This window comes from Tarenaya hassleriana, unplaced genomic scaffold (genome assembly GCF_000463585.1).
Source record: "Tarenaya hassleriana unplaced genomic scaffold, ASM46358v1 Cleome31, whole genome shotgun sequence".
NCBI classification, from domain to species: Eukaryota; Viridiplantae; Streptophyta; class Magnoliopsida; order Brassicales; family Cleomaceae; genus Tarenaya; species Tarenaya hassleriana.
In genome coordinates this window covers 553,630-567,734 of record NW_010966274.1, presented here as the reverse complement: position 1 = coordinate 567,734, position 14,105 = coordinate 553,630, and the positions used below count along the sequence as shown (strand labels likewise).

The 14,105-nt window shown below is 32.3% G+C and overlaps 2 protein-coding genes across 4 annotated transcripts in view; both read right to left on the bottom strand.

Annotated features, from left to right (window-relative positions):
• LOC104820529 (uncharacterized protein At2g33490-like) overlaps nt 1-3,367 on the bottom strand; it is a 5,190-nt gene extending 1,823 nt beyond the window's left edge. The window contains exons 1-10 of one of the 2 annotated variants that reach the window (XM_010550998.2): nt 3,033-3,367; nt 2,559-2,631; nt 2,168-2,242; nt 1,913-1,974; nt 1,734-1,802; nt 1,519-1,547; nt 1,071-1,278; nt 744-992; nt 272-325; nt 7-115 (exon numbers count right to left, since the gene is read on the bottom strand). In XM_010550998.2, the coding sequence (XP_010549300.1) occupies nt 7-115; nt 272-325; nt 744-992; nt 1,071-1,278; nt 1,519-1,547; nt 1,734-1,802; nt 1,913-1,974; nt 2,168-2,242; nt 2,559-2,631; nt 3,033-3,146 (1,042 nt within the window). In that variant the 5' untranslated portion in view covers nt 3,147-3,367. The remainder of the gene's footprint in view (nt 1-6; nt 116-271; nt 326-743; nt 993-1,070; nt 1,279-1,518; nt 1,548-1,733; nt 1,803-1,912; nt 1,975-2,167; nt 2,243-2,558; nt 2,632-3,032) is intronic. The other variant, XM_010550997.1, reaches the window with a different exon arrangement.
• A 1,209-nt stretch (nt 3,368-4,576) lies between these two features.
• On the bottom strand, nt 4,577-6,499 carry LOC104820528 (NAC domain-containing protein 83-like). Of its 2 annotated transcripts, none has more exons than XM_010550996.1 (3): nt 6,178-6,499; nt 5,804-6,081; nt 4,577-5,080 (listed from the first exon to the last, which is right to left on the bottom strand). In XM_010550996.1, exons 1-3 carry the CDS (start codon nt 6,362-6,364, stop codon nt 4,790-4,792), a joined length of 756 nt encoding a protein of 251 aa, XP_010549298.1. In that variant the 5' UTR covers nt 6,365-6,499; the 3' UTR covers nt 4,577-4,789. The 2 variants fall into 2 exon arrangements, with proteins under 2 accessions (XP_010549298.1, XP_010549297.1); XM_010550995.1 differs by having other exon boundaries at nt 4,577-5,089; nt 6,178-6,497.
• Nucleotides 6,500-14,105: the final 7,606 nt, after the last annotated feature.

Genomic DNA, 14,105 nt, shown 5'->3' with positions numbered 1-14,105 from the left:
AAAATACAGCAGGAAGAGGTGTACGGTTCTCAGCCAAAAGGGGTGCTGACTGGCTAACGGCCCTAATCTCCGCCATTAACGAATTTGATATCCGGTAGTTTGCTTCCACGTTTTCCTGTGCAAAAGCATCAGCAGCATGTAATCGAAGGCGACATAACTCGATTTTCAAAATAATAAATTCAGGAACTCGGTAATACGAGTTGAATACAAGCACTGGAGAAATGTCACAAGAATGGAGTAGAGAACAGAGGAAAGAAAACAGCTTTGTTACCTTTGGAGTGTCTGATGCTGCAACCTGTGGAAATGTGATGTCTGACTGACCCAACTGCATGCATAAGGAGACAATTTTAAGAAAATAGGAAACTATATTCAATAAAGCAGTGCAAGATATTAAACTTCTCAATAGATATAAACCATTGTCACTGTACATACAGAACAAATTCTCATTTCCAATTTTTTAACCACTCCTGTTTATTCTATTTAAACATCAATCCTCATACTTGCTGTGGAAGGATTCAATGCCCCATAAAATAATGTCTTTTCCCTTGCAAGACAAATTTCGCATTACTCTAGAAGTCAGGACTTCATTGATTAGTCCACCTTGTTTATAATACCCTTTCAAAATCAATCACCTTTTGGAAAAAGAATCGAGGGATCAAAATAGTAGCATCTTAGTCATCACGAGTAAAACATCTAAAGCAAGGTCATATATTTTCAATTCCAGAAACATATATAAATATCACCTCTGAGGAGAAGTGTTTTGCAGAAACTGCATCTTCTTGGTTGTTGTCATTTACTCTGTAGTCAAAACTCAACTCCCCGTCGTCTTGTGCTTCAGAGCCATCATCATCATCATTATTTTCAATTTCGTCATCTTCATCCTCATCGTAAAGTCCACTAAAATGGTAAGCAATATGCTGTGACTCAGTTACCATCTTCACATGCGGCTCTACTTCTTCGAGAGACTTCAGAGCCTTCTTGAAGAAGCATAACTGCACAAACACACAACAGTGAATTCAAACCAGTGCTTTGGAAACTGAACAAACGATTAAAGGAGGGAAGATGAAAACCTGCGCAGCATGGTGACGAGCTGCCTGTGTCAAAAGACTACGTGTTTGACCTTGTTTCAATGATTTTAAACGGAAAAAGAATAAGGTTGCTTCATTGTCATATTCCTCCTGAGCTTCTTGTAATTGATTCATGGAAAAAGTCTCTCCTTTCCCACTCCTCGACCTCTCTTTTTCTCTAGTTTTCATAAGCATGTGTTCATAAACATTTCTGGAATGTAAAAAAAACGGTGTCAAGTAGAATACTTTGCCCTATAACACTAAAACACACTTTGATAAGCTTGTAAAAAGAGGATACCATCCAATAATAGGGGTATATCATTTACTTCAAGTAAATCAACATTTCCCCTAGCAAAAATAAGCTTCTACCACGCATCTTGTCATTGAACTGTAGTAGAGCAATGCACGTAATTTTGTCTAGAAAAGAGAATGAATAGAAGACATGGCTAACCTTTTCTCATCACAAAGCCGCTTCATTTCCTGCATTGCCATATATCATAGTTTAACTATAACTAATCAACCGACCGAATTACTAGTGTAGTGAAACAAAGAATATGGATAATTGCACGCTGCTAGCACGGAAGTTAAGATACATGCAGGATGCACATGGCAACGTTCTGAAGAGAAAATTAAACAAGAGAAAAGAAAGTTTGCAGATGAACAAACCTCAACTATTCGAAGTTCATTAAGAAGTGACTCAGAAGGGCTTGTGATTGTTTGAAATATATGAGACCGCTGAAATTGTAGAATATATTAAAACAATTATTTCAATTGTTAGACAAAGAATTACTCAGTTGAGGAGTTTTGAAACAATGTGTACCAGATCCAAAGTCCAAACAACTCACATAATTATCAACAAGTTTCTGGAGTTCAAACTGCACTTTTCCCAGCATTAGCAACACTCTACCTGCATAGGAACAAGAGATGCAGGCTTTTTTCACGCAGTGATTTATATAATTGAAAGCAACAGAAAAGCTACAAATGTAACGTGCACAGAGCAACAAAAGAAGTGAAGGAACAAATAGCTACTGGCCCTAATGGTGTAGATTATAGCAAGAGAGAAAGCAATAGATATTACAGAATCTTCTCATCATGCTTACCACTTTCTTCGTCGTCATTTAAAGCTGTTTTCTCAAGTAGACAAGAACCCAATTCTTGCAATGACTCAGAGAATTCTGCAAACAAATGAAAAACTGCAATGATAAGGACAGGCACTTTCTAACTTTTACAGTTTCAAAAGAAATCCTTAAGAGTTTCAAGTGAAGTCAATCATAATAAGGACATCCCCAACTTCAAATACAGATATATAACCCCAACTAGACGGATTGAGAAAGCATTTCAGGTTTGAATCTAAGCATTACTCCCTAAAAATAAGTATTATCTGTAAGCACATTCAACACTACAGTAAATTGCTTTGGATTCCAGGCCACCAATGTTTTGCAGTTGCCTGTTGTATTTTTCTAAGCAAAGCAAGAGAAATCAATGCAATACCGTATGCACTGTTCGCTGTAGCAGCAGCAGCAGAGAGCAAACCATCATAGCAATCTCTCATGTCTTGCATTTCCTGCAAAACAGCGAACAAAACGCTAGGTATTTATTACTGTCATGTCAAGCTCCAAACATTCCTTGTAAGTTTCAGAAATTAGCATAACTAAAAGAAAACATGAACTTCCTCAAAACAGGACACATAACAACAGTGGAAGCTCCAGATCCACGAACTAATCCAATACTTAAACAGCTCTGTTCGTGAATTCTACATCTAATACACGGCAATTTACGGCCTAAATCATTCCCACTAAGCTGAAATCCGCAACTAATTCATACAATACTACAGAAATCCGACGAGTTTCCTAATCGAGAAGAATACAAATCCAAAACCATCTCATCATCCATAATTAACGAAATAGAAGATGAAAACAGTCCGATTTCTGAAAGAGGAGAGATAAACAGAGGAGAAATCGGAACCTGCGATGCCTGAGCAAGCTCGTCCTTCTGAGTAAGAGCTCGGAGATCTCTCCGGTCCTTGGCCTGATGCTTGTGGTGAACCGCACCCCGCAACCGTCGCAGAGACGTCTTCATCGCCGGAAACCACCGTTCTCCGGCGAAAAAAAACAATTAAAATGAAAAAAATCAAAAATCAGAGACGACGAACGATTCGTCTTCTTCCTCACATCTACGTCATTTCGCGAGGACGACGAACGCCAAGAGAAAGTACCAAAAAACCTAATAATGCCATGAACATAAAAGGAGCGTTTGTTTAGAGAAAAAGGAAACCGTTGATCCTTGACTTCGTCGTCTCTTCGATTCTTTTTGTGTTTTTGTTTTTATTTTTTATTTTATTTTTTTTTTCGCCCACATAGTCCCGCGGATATTGACGTCAGCATGCGAGATTAATGATGTAATTATTGATTATGTATATTAATCATCGCCCTTGTTAATGGCATAATCTCGTCATTAAGGGGAAATTAGCATTGATTTAAGAGATTATTAGATTCAACAACGAACGAGTTGCTCAGCCTGATCATTCGCGATGCTGACGTACCATCTAAATGACTACATCATTAGTTATTTACAATAAATATATTTGGATTATTTCAGATTAACTAATGTGGATAGATAGAGGTTATTTTCTCTATTTTCATGTAAATAACAAATTCAAACTAATCGAAAAACATCTAATCGAATTCGATTGTAATTAAATTTTTTCTAATAAATTTAATTGAATTATAAAATCAGCAACAAAAAAAATGAAACAAAAATAAATATCTCTTTAATCCATTAACAGAACTTCTTTTTCGGTGATATAAATCCAAATCGGACAAAGCAAATAATATATAATTTTGTCACTAATGACTCAAAATGAAAAAAAGATTCGAGATAATTTTATTTAAATTAAATTAACAGAATTTTAAAAAGTATAAATAAATATACATGAAAAAAAATTGAATCATAGTGCTTTTTTGGAACAAATTTTTTAATTAACAATGATACCAATTCAATAAGGTATAAATATATATAATTTTTATAAAAAACCTTTAATAAAAAAATAACAGAAAAATGATCTTTGTTATAATTTAATTTGTTTTTTTGAGAAAGTTGCAATTTGAGTCATAACTGAAAATAAATATATGGGTCAAATAATTTGACCACACCAACTAAAGTTTCTTTCGCTTCCAAATTCTATGTTTTCCTGTTCTAAAGTTACGTATATAAGTATTTAAAATTAGGGTTGATCGTTACGGTTCGGTTCCGTATAATCGGATCGAAGCCGTATAATCGGATCGAAGTGAAAAATTCGATGTCGTTTTTGGAACCAAACCGTTTAAATTCTCGAACGATAATATTTTTAAAAAATCAAATATTTTAAAACCGAACTAAACCATCTCCCCCAAACCGTAAATTTATAAAGAAAATATACATTTTTCTTTAAAAAAACGAAATCGAACCGATATAGTAACCGATTGGTATTCAATTTTTATAGAACCAAATAAAAAATGAAATCGAACCGCTAAAATAACCGATTTGGTATTTATTTCTGTATGAACCAAATAATCCGAACCGATCAAATACCGGTACCGAATACCGAAAGGTAACGCCGTTCCAAAAACCATTTCAATGCATGATGATGAATCCCACATCGGAGAAATAAAGGACAGCAGCCGTGGATCGAGAACCAGACCAAAACTCTGACACGAAGACACACATAAGAGGATAGATTGTTTCTACAGGAAAAAGACAATCCTATTATCGGATTTCCGACAGCTGGTTTGTTCATCGTCCGAGGAAGAAGACGACGTTGTCTCGGTCACTCCACTTGAACAGGCTGACGGGGAGGAAGGAGACAGATTCAGGTCGCACGTTTTCTCTCTCTTCATGAAGTCATAGAACAGCAATGGCGATTTCTTCTCGAGGTTTCTCTCTCTTCCCTCCGATTTCTCCTCTTCCGTCTCTTTGTTTCTCTTCTTCAAGAATATCCTGCATAGGACCCAGCTCTCCCCTCTTGCCCTCCTCTCCTGTGGATTCTTGAAATAGATTTTAAAAACAAAATTAGAAAATATGTAGAAAAACAAATCATTAACAAAAAAAATATAGAAAAAAAAATTAGAATGGATAAATGGTTTGATTATTTAAAAATTAATCAAATAAAATTAAATAACTGTATGATCATTAATTATCAAGGCTTAAAATAATTAAATTCGAATTAACTGTATAAACAGAATTGTTGATCATTCATACAATATATTATCCATTAATATGTACATTTTTCTAGGGCAATATTTTAAAATTTAATTCATTTATTTTTGTAGGAATTAAATCGAATTTAGATTTTTATTTGATTATAATTTTAATTATATATAACTGAAACCAATTGAAATAATTAAATAATTCCTCCGTTTCAAAATAATTGTAGTTTTAGGTTATTTCACATTTTTTTAAGAAATGATAAAAACAATGTTATCATTAATAATTTATTGAAATTTGATAGGGATAAAATTGGAAACTATCGATAAAAAATATTTTGAGAATGTAGTGACAAATATTTTGAAACATGAAAAATAATCTAAAACTAAAAATATTTTGAAATAGAGGAGGGAGTAAATGTTTGTTTATAAAACCTCAAAATTTTAAATAATTGAATCCGAATTAACTGTAACCCGATAAAACTAATATAACAGTTTTTTCGGGGCAGGAAAAAACTGTAAACGAATTTACAAAAAAAAAAAAAAGAAACTCACGTGTGTTGATGATGCGTCCATGTCATGTGATGTATCATCAACAAGACGATATTCATGGAGAATCCAATCAGTTCTTGTTCCATTCGGTGGTTTTCCTCTGTAGAAAACCAGCGTCTTCTTCATCCCCAAGACCTTGTTCCCTCTCGAACCGGCTATTATTCTCTTGTCGATTCCGGTCGCTTTCCAATAACCGGAACCGGTCGCCCGGTTCGACCGGTTCCCGTTCGGGTATTTCGCCTCTCTCGTGCTGAAGAAATACCTCTCGGAGCCCAAATCACCTGCTTCGAAAAATCATGTACGAAATCATCAAAAAAGCTTGAAACTTTTTGGTCGAATGATTGATTTTAAACAGACCCAGAAGAGAAAATTTGCACCTGGTAAATCCCACGGATCGGATTTGCAGATATCCGTTTCGGATATCACAGAAGCCGGTAAGGGTAAACCGGTAACTTTCCGCTTCAAGTACTCGACGATGAGTTCTTGGTCTGTCGGGTGAAACCTGAACCCAGGTAGTAACTTCAGAACCTTGTTCTTGACACGTACGCAGTCAGGCTTTTCCATCGGTTTAATTCGGTTCGACCAGAAATTTCCCGGTTTACACGGGTCGAACCGGTGGTTTATGCGTGGTGGAGAAACAGAGGAAGAGGAAAGAGGATCGAATTCGAAGGATGATGGGTTAACGGGACAGGAAAAGGTCTCGGTTGCTTTTATAGCAATTGAGATTTGTATTTATTATATGGTTTATACGTATTTTTCACCATTTTTTAGCGAATTATATCTTATTGGTTAATAAATTATTATCATGTTTCTTTGACCTCTAGATTTTTTTTTTAATTTCTATTTTAAAATTCTTGGCAATCGTAACATGATGCATGAAAGGTTAACTTTTTGTACGGACAATTGGCCTACACAATGAGAGTAACGTGAATTCAATTATTTACAAATATATTTCGGACAATATACGTATTTACACATTTTCATTTGGTACGCAATTATCTGCACTCACGCAAACGCATTATTAAGACGGGTGGTTAGTTCGATATAATGGATATTTAAGATAGTACTATGGGATATGAATTAGTGGAATATATTAGCCAAAATCATTTAAAATCTAACAAAAAATTGCATAATTACTTGGTGCCACAAAAATATATATATCTTTTTTAAGAATAATATTTTGCTAGTTATTATCGTATGAAAATATTTATGAATATTTTTTTATATTTCTGATTCAAATTTCAATTTAAGATAAAGAGGTTACATTTTTTGTATTGCAAAAATATATTTCCAAGAAAACATTACACTGATTTTTACAGGGGGAATAGATTTGTGATTTGAAATTATTTGCTACATTTGATCTTACTAGAATATCATTCATATATATATATATATATACATATATACGGAAATGTAGATGAATATATATGTTTTTTTTTCAAATTTTTGGCAGTGAAAAAGTGTTGATTCCGAAGACTAAGCCGAACATAACGTTTCAAGGGCAAGGGTACGAGACGACGGCCATAGCGTGGAACGACACAGCCTATTCAGCTAACGGAACATTTTACAGTGGGACGGTCCAAGTCTTTGCATCTAACTTCGTTGCTAAGAACATTAGTTTCATGGTCAGTCCCCTTTCAATTATTTACCATATAGTATATTAAAACGATTTCTATAGCTTAGTAACATTTATTTTACGGGGAGAACTTATCCACAGTCTTTCGAACGCGGTGGTAAACCTTCGGTTCTACACAATAATCTACAAACCACGTGAAGTAATTAAATCACTCAAAAGGTGATAAACTCGCAGGGAAATGGTGTTGAACCTACGACCCCTTGTAGAATATTTTTTTTATAATTAGGAGGTTCATTGAGCTTTCGGTTCACTTAATCCCCTTGAATCCGAAATCAATCTTTAATCACGCAATTAATTGCATCTCCTCCTTCCCACTAGCGGAATCAAACCTTTGTAGAATCTTAAATTCTCAAACTATCTCACAAATACGGGATTTGTCATGTGCTCCATATTTCTCTCTTGCCATTCCCCTTTCCGGTTGCATGTTATAATATGCTTTTCATAACCCTAATTTCACATATTTTCTCTAACAATCCAACACGTAATTCATGAAATTAATTGGTCGTATCGTATGGTTTATAAAGCAAACACACGAGGGAGAGTCGTAAGTGAAATTAATATCTCATTCATGGTGATGTTGATGGTGATGACTGTAGTGTAGCTTCGTGATTCATTCATGCATGTGTTCTTGAATTCTCTCCCACCTATATGCACATCAACTTGCTAAAATATCTTTAGATATGCCATTTAGATCTATTACGGACCATAAAGAATTAAATAGAAATTGGACAGCACCAATTATCCATTTTTTATACGGAAAATCTCATAAAAATACATGAATTCTAAAAAATATAATAAAAAATATATCAATTTTTAATTTAACAAATAAATAGATTAAATGTTAAAATATACCAAAAAAATATCTCAACTTTTGAAATTGAAAACAATTTCTTATATATCAATTTTCCAATTAAAATCTGTTAAGGTCCATTAAAATTCGTATGTAAAATAATTTCAAACAATTTGAATAGCGACAGTATAAGTAATGACTATGTATGAAATTATTTTTATTTGAATAATTGAAGTATATATTTTCTGATTTTTTATTTGAATAATTGAAGTATATATTTTATGGTATATTTCAATATTTGACGTATCTATTTCTCAAATTAAAATTGATGTATTTTTTATATATTTTATAAAGTTTAGATATTTTTATGGGTTTTTGGTTGAAGTAATATTCTTGAATTATTTCGGTGGATAAGAATCTGATTCTCATTTGCAATATCACAATTCAAACGATTTCTCTTTAAAAACATTAATCTGATAAATAATATTTCGTAAAATTCTGTTTATTTAGTTTTTTATGCTTCAATTTATTAAAAAAAAAATAGAATGGTATTTTACGTGGAAGTGACAACCATTGTCTATCTTAAATAATACAATCCTTTACAATGAAAGTTCATATATCTTTGAAAGGATGTCTACGTCTATAGATTCAAGGATAATTATAACATCTATAATATTTAAAAAATATAAATAAGGGGGCGACTGGTTGCACCGCCGTCACCCGCAAACGAAGCGGTTGCAATTTTCGACGGTTGTGGGCGATTGAAAAACTGACTGGTTGAATCGCAACCAACCGCAACCGCAACCAAACTTGTGTTTTCTAATCGCAGCTTCCAACTTGCATATTGGTAGCGGTTTCCGGCGTTTTGACAAAAAAACTAAAATATTTACTTAAAAATAAATTAAATTGATAATATTTATATTTTAAATTTATTATTTAATTATTATAAATTTAGTAAATAATTTTTATCAAATGATACGAAAAATTTAATCAAAACTATTATAAAAAATTATTTTTAAATAATATTTTTTTTGACAATTTATATCAAAACGCAACCGCAACCGTAATGAACCATTCACTTCTAACTGCACCCACCCGCAATCGCTACCAACAACAACTTCTCAACCATTCAGTACTAATCATATATAATCGCTATCAAACGTTTTGAAAACGCTACCACCCACAACCGCAACCGCTGCGGTACAACCAGTCGAACCCTAATACATATATACGTACACATATTCACATACGAGTTTAACATGGGAAAATTCCATGTAGTATCTTTATTTCCTTTTTATATTCTGAAAGTTAAATGAATCTTTAATGTATTCAGTACTAATCATATATAATCGCTATCAAACGTTTTGAAAACGCTACCACCCACAACCGCAACCGCTGCGGTACAACCAGTCGAACCCTAATACATATATACGTACACATATTCACATACGAGTTTAACATGGGAAAATTCCATGTAGTATCTTTATTTCCTTTTTATATTCTGAAAGTTAAATGAATCTTTAATGTAAATAAATTTTTTAGAAAGTCTAGATGAATATTTTTCCCAAATGGAAATTGGAATCTAAATTGGAAAAAACTTTTGTTGAATAGGCGTATCTAGGAAAATATTTAGTAAATATATTTAAAATTTTATAAATTTTGTAAAAAAACTTAATATATTTTTATGAGATTGTTGGGGCATGTGTGCTCTTATTCCTCTTGTCTTAGGTCTGTCCCCACAGTTTATTCTATCATTATCAGTTAAACCACCCAAATTTGGATTACTATTTCCATCTTTTGAATTAGTGATGTAAAATGGGTCGGTTCGTACTAGATCGGTTCATCTTGTTCCGAACCAGTTCATTTTCAAATCAACTCGATAAGTCCGTTTTTATTCAGACAAAATAATTTATGATTGGATCCAAATCGCTCTAATTCGCGAGTCATACCGCAAACCAAATAAATAAATAAATAATATTAAATATAATTTAAAAATATTAAAATAATAATTAATATATTTAAAAATAATAAAAAATATTAAAAACTGACAAATCTTTTTTAAAATTATTAAAAAAATCTTAAAAAATAAAAATAATTTTTTTTGGCTCGTGAACAAGCTCGTGGATTTGTCGAACTGGCTCGCGATGAACTCAGTTCGTGACCAGTTGGCTCGTTGGATCTATTTTTTTCGGATTCAAATTTTCTAAACTCAGATAAAAAAAATATGGGCTAACTCGCGAGCCGAACTCATTTTGACATCCCTATTTTTTTTAACACATTGTTCAAGTCGTTTTTATTTCATCTCATACTTAAAATCTTTTACTATTTCATTTGGCTCAGATTCCATAATATAATATACAATGCTAAAAATTGTCGTTTTAGATCTAATATGATATATATATATATATAGTCAAATATTTTTCCTTTGATTATTATTGGTAGGTCTACAGGAGTGGATCGACTCGTTTTCTTCGTCTCCTCAAGGCCAATATGTTCGTATTATACACGCATTTTCCAATTATATATAATTTTTACCTGAACGAGAAACAAACCATTTTAGTAACGATCAAGAGGGCCTAGTTGCCTCGAAACGACGGGCACTCGCATCAAGTTTTGTCGTAAAACGACAACCTATGTCGCCTTTTCGAATTCCGTGAATGGGTGGCATGTCCCCACTCGAAACTCTTCCTTTCGTGTCTCTGCCCGTACAAATCCATATCCATTGGCGAAACGACGAAATTACCCCTATCCGGACTTCACAAATGCAGAAACATTAAGGGGTTGTTTTGGGATTTCACGACGCGAGAGAGAGTTGGCTTCGGAAAATGTTGGAATTGTCAAATCAACGACGCCGGTTGCGTAGGGAGAAGGAAAAGAGCCTTCTCATGCAATTTTATGGTTTCTGAGGGGTCTAATTGTTATTATATGATAATGAAATCGTGTTTGTTATTTATTTATTTATTTACATTGCTATACTTTGTAACTATAATTCCAATACATATTTGTTGTCCAATCGTTTCGAGGGCAAATATGAACTCAACGAATTTTCCATCTTTTTCTCTCTCACATATTTCAATAAATTAATGAGAAACTAATTTTATTTTATTGAAAAATATAGAATTCATTCTGAATTCAATAAATTATCGGCTTAGTTTTTATTCTGAATTTTTAGTTTTAGTTTTTGGTTTTTGGTTGTTAACTTTTGGTTTTGGGATTTAGTAATATTTATAAATCTAAAAAATAGAGTTTTTGGTTTTTAGTTGATTTTTTTTACTAAATTAGTTTTACGTTTTAGAAAAACTAAATTTATTAAAACTTGATTAGTTTTTTGTTTTGTTTTATGATTCCAAAAATTCTAAAAACTCTTTTCATTCATAACCGTAATCTATTCAATTTTTTTTGGATAACCGGATATCGTTAACCAAGATTTAGACTAATTTTGGGACCGCACAAACTATTTAGTTATTTATGTGTTAGCGTTACAACCTTGATTACTATCAAGTATATTATATATAGCTAATTTTTCAAATATCAAATGTATATATGATATTTTCTTTCAAACTAGATTTTTCTTTAAAAAAAATGAAGTTAGATTGAATACAATGATAATTGAAAACGACTGGATTCAATTTCAAACCCTAGATATTTTCGTAAAGTGGTCCTTCTTCGTACCAATCTAATTTCCTTATATAGGAACAAGGAACATTAATATATTAATTTATGTTAATTCCGAAGCAAAAATAAAATTAAATTATATAGAAATTATTTTGAGATTGTACACTATGTAGAACAAAATGAAGCCAAATACTCGTATTTCTTTTAAAAATCAAGAGTTTGTAAATAAAAATTTGCTTATACATATCATGACGATCGATCCGTAAATCTAATGCTTGAGATAAGATACACATGATATAAATCATCTAGTCAACCGTTTGAATTAAGACTTCTATGCATAAGTGATATATATATATATATATATATATCTGTGTATACACACACACACACATATATATATATATATATATATACACGTATGGACCATATGTATTACGAAATTGCAGTGACTTAAGAGGCATAGGTTAGCCACATGGGGATAAGATTTTGATTTGATAATGATTCATACTTGAAAGGGATTAGATTGTCACATTATAATCAAAGACGCACGCCACACTCAAGTTGCCGCATATATATATATAGTTATATAAATATGTGATTTAAATAAAATATAAATTTTGATATACAATTGGAAATAATAATAGATATAATATTATGCCAAATAAAAATATTTTCATTTTTTTTCATTTACTGTATTTTATTTAATTTTTCCATTATAGTATTTTAATATATATATATATATATGTGTATATATAAAATATATGTGTGGTTCTTCGGGTTTCTTACGCAAAACAATAAGAGTTTCACATTTCATTTTGTTTCCATTTATAGTATTTGTCCTTTTCATTTATATATTTTCGACGGTCAAGAAAGGGTTTGCGTATTGGCTTAGTATGAAGGAAAAGAGAGAGAGACGTCACTGACTCGCCATTTCCTATTTTATTAATTTCCAATAAAAATAAAATCTTTTATTTCATATAAACCGATTCCCGCAATTAATTCCGTTTTTTTTTAATTTACAAGATTTTCGAAAGAGTTGGACCAAATGGGATTAGAGGAAGTTACCAAATCCATGTTGTGTTTTGTATCATATGACAGTGTTTTGAGAGCATATTAAATTAGAGGGAAAATCCTATAAAAATACATAAATTTTATAAAATGTGCCAAAAAAATATATCTAGCTAATTGAAATATTTTTTTTTAGTATATTTCAATATTTACTGTATTTTTTTGTCAAATTAAAAGTTGATATATTATTTTTTGACACATGTGGTATTTTTATGGGATTTAATAATATATTTTTTCTCATTATTACAAAAGTTGAGATCGTAACGTAATACCCAAATGGTCTCTCGTGTTCTTTAGCATTTCTTTTTCACATACATAGTCGTTAATGGCTGGTAATAATTCCATTTAATATGATAATTACGATCATAAATCTCCCTCTCCCTCTCTCTCTATATATATATACACACATATTACGTATATTACATATTATTATTGATTCATTGGTTATTTTTCGGATTTAATTTAGGGTAGGTCAATTTTATTTTTTAGGAAAATAATATTCGATTATTTTTATATTGGATTCGGTTCGAATATAATTATACCTCAATCGAAAAGGATGTTAGTTCGCTTAATGAGGTTTAATAACTCGAAAATCCTATCTTCCTATTAGAAGGTGCCTTTGTGATTTATTCAAATAATTTTTTATTCTTTCAAATAAGTAAAGATCCAACATCATATTAAGGAGGAAAAAAACCTCACGTGAGTTGGTAAGGACTTCCTCCTTCGTCTGAGAGGTTACGTGTTCGACTCTTTATCTACTAGTTTGTCGGAGACATTATCAAAAATATCCTTATTTTGCTATTCTTACTTCGACATATATTCTTCTCCAGGTGTGACCATGTGATCCATGTTACCCGAAATATAGTGTGCACTACAAAAAAAATTGTCATTTCCAACGGGTAAATCCGTTGGAAATGGCCGGATTTCCAACGGATTTATCCGTTGGAATTTCGTCGTTAGAAATCGGTGTCCGTTGGAAAACCGTTGGAATTTTCAACCGGCATCCGTTGGAATTTTCCAACGGAATTTTCAACCGCATTCCGTTGGAAAATTCTAACGAAAAATTCGAAACATATTCCCGACCCGACCCGACCCGACCCCGACACCGACCCCGACCCCGACCCCGACCCGACCCGACCAAACCACGATCTCGAAACTCATTTCCCAGTAGGTCACCCATCCTTAGCTACGGTGGT

What these genes read in the sequence shown, in the direction of transcription:
- LOC104820528 (XM_010550995.1), bottom strand. Translation starts at nt 6,364, where the DNA reads ATGGAAAAGCCTGACTGCGTACGTGTCAAGAACAAGGTTCTGAAGTTA. An exon ending in CGATCCGTGGGATTTACCAG is followed by an intron (nt 6,082 to 6,177) that starts GTGCAAATTTTC and finishes TTTTCGAAGCAG; the next exon opens with GTGATTTGGGCTCCGAGAGG. An exon ending in TGGACGCATCATCAACACAC is followed by an intron (nt 5,090 to 5,803) that starts GTGAGTTTCTTT and finishes ATCTATTTCAAG; the next exon opens with AATCCACAGGAGAGGAGGGC.